The sequence below is a fragment of the Rana temporaria genome, chromosome 4 (assembly GCF_905171775.1).
Source record: "Rana temporaria chromosome 4, aRanTem1.1, whole genome shotgun sequence".
NCBI lineage: Eukaryota > Metazoa > Chordata > Amphibia > Anura > Ranidae > Rana > Rana temporaria.
The window spans coordinates 121,539,814-121,547,470 of NC_053492.1; the positions used below are offsets into that span (position 1 = coordinate 121,539,814).

Here is a 7,657-nt window from a genome sequence, read left to right on the forward strand (position 1 = left end):
CAGTGGGAGAACTATCAGGGTTGCAAAGGTTGTCTTGCCACCGGGCCCTGGTGTTCTGCCACAGTGGGGATCGATCCCCAGCTGTCCTGTCCCTGCTATTTACAGCGCTGGTCTGGCATCTGTCTCCTTGGCAGCGGCGGCAGTCTATTAGGACCTAGTGCTGGTGACATTATGGGTGCATGCAGGGGAAGGCTGGCACTATTGGTTATAGAGAGCTGAGCCCCCAGCTGGCCACCTAGCAGCAGTAATGCTGTATAACCTTCTCTGTTGACATGCTGATCGGCATGTGATCCAGGTGATGCTCCCAGTCAGATCTAATAAACACAGTATTTATTAGCATCAAGAGTACAACCACAATATATATATAATCAGCCGTATGATCAGCAGCCATGTGGGCTCTATGCCTGTAAAGTGTGGGCTCTATGCCTGTAAAGTGTGGGCTCTATGCCTGTAAAGTGTGGGCTTTGATCAATAAAATCTCTGATATTTATGACTAGGATTTGACTAAGAGCATCACCTGGATTGCATCCCGATCAGCATGTCAGAGAAGGGTCCACTGCTGCTAAGCAACCTGCAGGGAGCTCAACTGTCTACAACCAATAGAGATGGGCTCGGGTGTGTTTGAAATCCCACATGCCCGATCCCGCCAGGAAGCCGACACTCCACAGTGCTAATCAATGTATGGGCTGCCTAAGAGCTAAGACCAGCCATAGACAGTTTAAATCTCAGCTGGTTCAGCAGAAACTGGCTGAGATTTGAACCATTAATGAGCAGATTCTCTTATGATTATCACTAGTGGTTGCTGTATAGCCACTGGTGATAATCACTGTTTGTTGGGAGAATATAATTGCTGGGCAGGAGGGATATTCCCCTGTCACCACTGTCTGTTGATGGGGGAATCATGCAAGTTTCTTTCCTGCAATCTGTGGATGCAAGAAAGAAATTTGCACCGTATATTATCTGCCTAACTGAAAGTGAAAGTAAATTGTGAATGTTTTGAAAGAACAGGAGAGGGGGAGGGAGACAAATGGGGGGGAGAGAAGGGATGGAGATAATGTAGTTCAGTGATTACAGTGTACTGCAGTCTGCAGTGCACACACTTAAACACGGTCCAGGCTAGAATATCTGGTTGTGTGAGCGCTCACATTATGCAGTGATGGCGAGCAGAGGGAGTGGGAGGAATCCCCCGCAGAGCTGACTGGGGACGCTCTCCCTCTCGGGGAGCAAAATACAAAAATTGCAAAAAAAAAAAAAATTTTTTTTTTTTGGGGGGGCACATGGTGGGGCACAGCATGATGTTGGGGGGGTCAGGGCCCCCTCTGGCCCCCCCCTAGGGACGCCTCTGGTTGCAGCAATCGCACCACCGGTGGCGAGGATGCCGACACCCGGTTAATCGCCTGCACCACTCCCAGGTTGTCACAGTGAAATCTCACCTTTTTATCCCTAAACTCTGCCCCCCACAGCTCCACCGCCAGAACCACTGGAAACAATTCCAGCAGGACCAGGTTCCTTGTAAACCCTGCTTCCACCCAGCTGACCGGCCACGGGCCCGCGCTCCACCTGCCCCGGAAAAAAGCTCCGAAGCCTGTGGACCCCGCAGCATCCGTGTATAACTCCAAGTCAAAATTGCTGACAGGGCCCGTCATCCATAAAGCCCTCCCGTTAAACTCCTCCAAAAATGAATGCCATACCCGTAGGTCCTCTCTGTGTATTTTTATTTATTTTTTTCTCATAAATCTTTATTGATGCAATCTTCATTTTTCTCCAGTTACCAATACATACAGGATATGTTAGGCTCTTTGTGCATTTAATAAAAAAAAACACAGACAGATAAATAATGTACATTTACTACTGAATGATTCTGTTGGAAGGGAATGTACATAGGCTAAACATCTGTGTACAAATATAGAACAACACATAAAAAAAAGCAATGTTTGTATTAAGAAAACGGCCTTCACAATTCTGTCGGTCCTGCTGCGGCATTGATGGATCAAATGGTATGGTAGTAGTAAGTCCAGGTGAAACAAATCCAAGCTGCTTTAGGTTTGTGAACTGTGGCACCAGTATTCCTCTCTTCCAAGCCAGCGGTGATGAAGATTTTCAGTGTCTGGACCTAAAAGGTGTATTTCTGAACTCTTCATCCCCAGAGAAGGCTTAGTATTGTGGGTTCAGGCATTCCAGGGTCAGCTCCCCTTTTAAATCCTAGGTAGAGGATGAGGGGGACGAAGCCCCACCGGATTGTGAACTGGCCGCATTTGAACACCTTCTGCAGACGCTGCTTGGACTCTTTGCTGAGCTCAGGCATGGTGGTTGTAGAGGACACCGGCGGACGACAGGAAGGACTTCTCACCCCTCTGTGTATTTTTTTGTAAGCTAACAAAATGTGTAGGAGCCACCACCCCCGCTGTGCTAGCCGACAGCCGCCGACAAAAAACCCGCCCCATTGGCAAAATGCGGCACGCAAAGTTCAGCTTCCCCAGCAATGACTGGAGCTCCTTAAGTCGAACTTTGCGCACCCCTACCATGCCCTTTACTTCAGCCTTAAGCGCCACTACCTTATCTTCTGGCAACCTGCATTCCATGACTTCGGAATCCAAAGTGATCCCTAGAAAAGTCATGACCGTGCGCGGCCCCTCTGTCTTCTCAGGGGCCAGCGGAACCCCAAAACTCTCCGCCACGTGTTCCAGGGTGGCCAGGAGCACTGACGCCACCCTGGAAGAAGCCGGCCCTACGCACAGAAAGTCATCCAGATAATGGATAACCGAATTCACTCCCGACACGTCCCGCACCACCCATTCCAAAAAAGAGCTAAACGTTTCAAAGAACGCACAGGAGATAGAACACCCCATGGGAAGGCACCGGTCAACGTAGAACTGTCCTTCCCAGTGGCATCCCAACAGCCTAAAGCTGTCCGGGTGAACCGGCAGCAGCCGAAATGCTGCCTCCACATCCGTCTTTGCCATTAACGCCCCTTGCCCATATCGCCTAACCCAGTGCACCGCCGCATCAAACGATGTATAACTGACCGAACAAGCCTCCGGATCAATGGCATCATTGACCGACCCACCATTCGGAAACGACAGATGGTGTATTAGCCTGAACTTGTTAGGTTCTTTTTTGGGCACCACCCCCAGCGGAGAGACCACCAAGTCCGCCAAAGGTGCTACCCCAAAAGGACCTGCCATGCGCCCCAGAGCCACCTCCTTTCTCAGTTTCTCCGAAACCACGTCCGGATGAAGTAACGCAGACCGTAAATTTTGTTGCACCGGGGGAACAACCCCCAGCTCACACGGAATCAAAAACCCCACTGAAAAACCCCTCTCCAACATAGCCGCCGCCCTTCTATCCGGATATCTGCCGAGAAACGGCCGCATCTTTTCCACCTTCACCGGCGTCGTCCCTCTTGTGAGCAAACTCCCCGGTACGGCCCCTGCTCTGCTTAAAACACTTGGACTGCGGGTGGGAGCCACCGCAGCCCGAGCACTCGTGTTTGTACCGACAGGCACCCCCGAACTTGCAAGAGCCCGCATTAAATTGCCAACACACCCCTTTTGCTCTGCCGGCCGGTTGCCCCTGGGAACTGGAACCCCCGGCCCCCCCTGGAAATAACTGCCCTGGAGCCCTGGCCGCTGTCATCAAGCATAACCACAAGTTCATGTCTTTTTGATTCCAACGCAGGTCAGGCCGGACCGCCATCCTCTGCCTAAACTGTTCGTCGTACCTAAGCCACGCCGAGCCCCCATACACCCTGTGAGCCTCCCCAATGGCATTCTGGTAAATAAACAGACCTGAACAACATTCCGGCTTCCTTTCCCCCACTACACATGCCAGTATGCTAAATGCCTGTAACCAATTGGCGAACGTACGCGGGATCAGCCGGTACCTGCGCCTCTCCTCTTCCTCTTTCTTGGATTCGTCCGGTTCCCCCCTATCCAAATTAAATTTTTCTAACGGGAGCAAAGAAAAAATCTCCACATACTCACCCTTCCAGATCTTTTCCCTGACTTCAGACTTGAGATGAGTCCCTAGAGATGCTTCATAGCAAAGATATATCTCACATTTCGCCGCATCTGCCAAGCGGATAATTTCCTGCCTGGCAGCAGTGTCCCCGGCCCCTTTTCCATCCCCTGCCGTCGTTGGAGCCACCACACTGGCCTGAGCCACCACAGGCGGCACCACCGGGGGAGTCACCGAGTCCCCAGCCCGTGGAGCCGTTGAGGTTGCTGTAGCGGCCGGGGCCGCGGGGGCTACCACCGGCGGGGGCAAGCTTGCCACCACCAGCGGAGGCGCCGCCAGAGCCACCACCACACTCGGCCCCCCCCCCGCGGAAGCCGCCCATGCCGCCGCCGGACCTGGCGCCGCCCCCCCGGGCTCTCAAACCTGCCCACTAGTTCTTTCATGCACGCCAAGAAACCCGCAAATCCCCCCGCCAAACCCGCCGCCCCCGCCCCGCCTGACACATTGCCAGGGGGCGGGGACCCGCCCAGACCCGCCCCCCGCCGACAGAAATACACCGGGCACCCCTACCCCCCCACTGCCACTCTGCCCCCCCACATTCAAATGCACAGCAGGAGAATAAGGTGACTTACCCGGCTGCCTAGGGTTAGAACCACTAGCCGACCCGATCACCTCCACCGCAGCTGCCCCCCGCCGGGGGGGTGGTTCCTCATCAGACTCCGAAAGCTCCCCTTCGGACCGGAGCGTAGCAGGCTCATCCGACACTTCCGACAACTCACCAGGGGAAGGATCCCTGGCGGCCGCAGGCCTGGCGTCCGACCGCCCGCCAGACCCGTTCGCCGTTTTCGCCGTCGCCTTCCGTGGGCCAGGGGGTGGGACCAGCCCCGTCGACCGCTACCACGCAGTTCACTGCCGCCACCGCCACATCTGGAGACAGGCCGCCGGCTGCGGAGGTGTCTGGCCTGGCGGTCGTGCTCCTAGGTCTCCCCCGCAGAGGCGCCGACCCCCGCGTAACAACGCGAGGGGCGGGGCCCGCAACTTCAGACTCCACTCGCCGCGCGGGTGCCGCGGCCGCCCCAGGACTGGCGGAGCGGCTGCCCGCAGAACCCCGTCCGCGCTGGGGATTCCTCCCGGACTCCCCCCCAGAATTCTTGGCCGCACGCTTCGCGGGGGGGCCCGGAGGGGCCCGAGGATCGGGATTCCCAAAGTGACGCTGGGCTCTTGGGGACGAATCCGGAGAAAAGCGCTCCGGAGGCATAGACCTGCGAGCTTGTGCCGACGCGCGTCCCCCCTCGTTCGCTGGTGCGGGAGCAACCCCCAGTATGGGCCGCAGTTGATCCCGCAGCCAGTCAGGTCCATGGGCAGCTGCTTCAGCCTGCAGCTGGGCCCAAATAGCAGCAAGGTCAGACATATCTGTTTCTCTGAACTTTTCAGCTCACTGTGCTTGCCCAGGGGCGGGAACAGCCCCTTTTATGACCTCCTCTCTCCTCCCCCTCAACCCCTCACAGCCAATGGTTAATTTTCACTGATAACCCAGTCATGGGGGCCCTACTCTGAGTCACTGCGCTCCTGGATCCGGGCCTGCTGTACGTGTATGTGCCCAGCCGTGCCATTCTGCCGACATATATGTGCAGGAGGCGGTCCTTAAGTGGTTAAACGTCTATAGGGATAAAAAGTGGGATTTCACTCCTGTACTATAAGTCATGGGTACAAACATGTGGAAAAGGCCTCTGAAAAACCCATCTACGCTCGCACCGACACCAGACCTTGCTGGCCCTCTGAAAAGTGATCGCTCTTCAGAGGGCAGGTAGGGTTGCCACCTGTCCAGGATTCACCCGGACAGTTCGGGTTTGGGATCTTGTGTCCGGGTTTCAGTCTGCCTGAAACCCGGACACATTATTTAGACTGGGCTGTGGCTCCCCAAGTAACTGACGTAGTCACACAAAAATCTGTTGCCATTCGGGAGATGCGGGCCGCTGTCTGGGGGCAGGTTTGGCATCACTGAGGGGGAGCCACGATGTCAGCAAGAGCAGTTTGGCCACACCCACTGTTTGCCGCAGCGCGCTGCAATACCACTGTCCTTGAGGCACCCGAAGGTGCCCCAGGTCTTTTATTATCCGATTGTGTATACTACGGGAAAAAACGTGCCCTGTGCCGCTAAAGTGTTCGGGTTTGGCTTGAAGAAAAGGTGGCAACCCTAAGGGCAGGTGACAGGCAGATAGGAGAGATAGAAGTGCGACTGCAGAAAAATGACCCCGTGGTCCATGGAGTATGCCCCCCCCCCCCTTCTTTTTTTCTTGTCGACATATCACCACCTCTTTTAACCACTCCCCTCCCTGCCCATTGTCATATGACGTCCACAGATGGGATCTCCCGTGCTGGGCTTCGCGGCCGCCTGGGGGGCGCGCGGCATCGCTCGGGACCCGGTGCCCGGCGGCCGGGATGTCCGCCGGACACCCGCGATTGCCCACGATCACGGCAGGACAGTGGATCTGTGTGTGTAAACACACAGATCCACGGTGGTGTCAGGTGAGGAGACGGATGTGTGTTGCCAGTACAGAGGAACAGACACATCGGTGTCCTCCCCTTGTGAGTCCCCTCCCCCTAGAGTTAAAATCACTCAGTAGGGAACTGATTTAAGCCCCTAGTGAGTGTTAACCCCTTCCCTGCCAGTGAGATTTACACAGTAATCAGTGCAGTTGTATAGCACTAATGTCTTTGTAAATGTGAATGGTCCCAAACATGTGTGAAAAGTGTGTGTGCGCTAGCTATGTTGTCCGGCGCAATGTGACGGTCACAATAGTTTTGGTGCAAAAAAGTGAAATGTTTGTTAATTTTGGGGCAACTAATGTGATTTTGGCTAAAAATGTAAATTGTAGTTAAAAAACAAAACAGTGGAAATGCGCCCACGCTGAGCCCTGGCCACGTGACAACGCAGACCTTCCTGGGCTTGAACCCAGAGTCAAATGCATGCAGGGCAGGCACCCTAGCCCTGAGCTAAACCTGTTCCAAAGGTATAGAGCTTCTCCGGGTAATTATAACATGTAATTCTATTGCGCAATCTACCAACTGACAGTACTTGTCCTGGCCGGGAATACCTGGAGGATCACAATCCCGCCCCCTGCTTGTGATTGGAGAAATCACAAGCTGATTTTTGGAAAGGGAAGGTGTCCCTGAATGGTAGTTTGAAAATGTGGTCGCCCTAGCGGTGTGTCACTCCCATCGTGGTATGGAGCCTCTGACAGAGGCTTCTTACCACATGTTCAGCTGTGACCAATCACAGCTGATCATCGCGTGAACCAGGAAGTGCCAGTTAGCGGCTTTCCTTTGTTTACGCTGACAGGGAGAGCTGATCTGCCGCTCTCCCTGTTGGGGGTGTGGGGGGGGGGGTCTGTGCTGATAATCCGCACATTGATTATCAGCACAGCCCCCATGAAAAGGTGCCCATCAGCTGCCAATCAGTGTTCATCAGCTGCCAATCAGTGCCCATAGCCAGCCTGTCCCCCTCTATAAACGCCTGTCAGTGCCCCTAAAACTGCCAATCAGTGCCAACACCAGTGCCAATCAGCAAAAAGGGGGTGAAAGTGCCTGGTATTGAAGTGGTTAAGCTTAGTTGGGAATAGGCTAAACTTCCACTGTCAGTACAACATGTGAACAAGGCCTTAACCACTTAAGACCCGGACCAAAATGCAGCTAAAGG

At 54.4% G+C, this 7,657-nt stretch overlaps 1 protein-coding gene across 1 annotated transcript; it reads right to left on the reverse strand.

Moving 5' to 3' along the window:
* Positions 1-1,724: 1,724 nt before the first annotated feature.
* Positions 1,725-2,345, reverse strand: TOMM7 (translocase of outer mitochondrial membrane 7). The gene has a single exon (XM_040348986.1). The coding sequence runs from the start codon at positions 2,303-2,305 to the stop codon at positions 2,138-2,140; it is 168 nt and encodes a 55-aa protein (XP_040204920.1). The 5' UTR covers positions 2,306-2,345; the 3' UTR covers positions 1,725-2,137.
* Between the last annotated feature and the right edge of the window lie 5,312 nt (positions 2,346-7,657).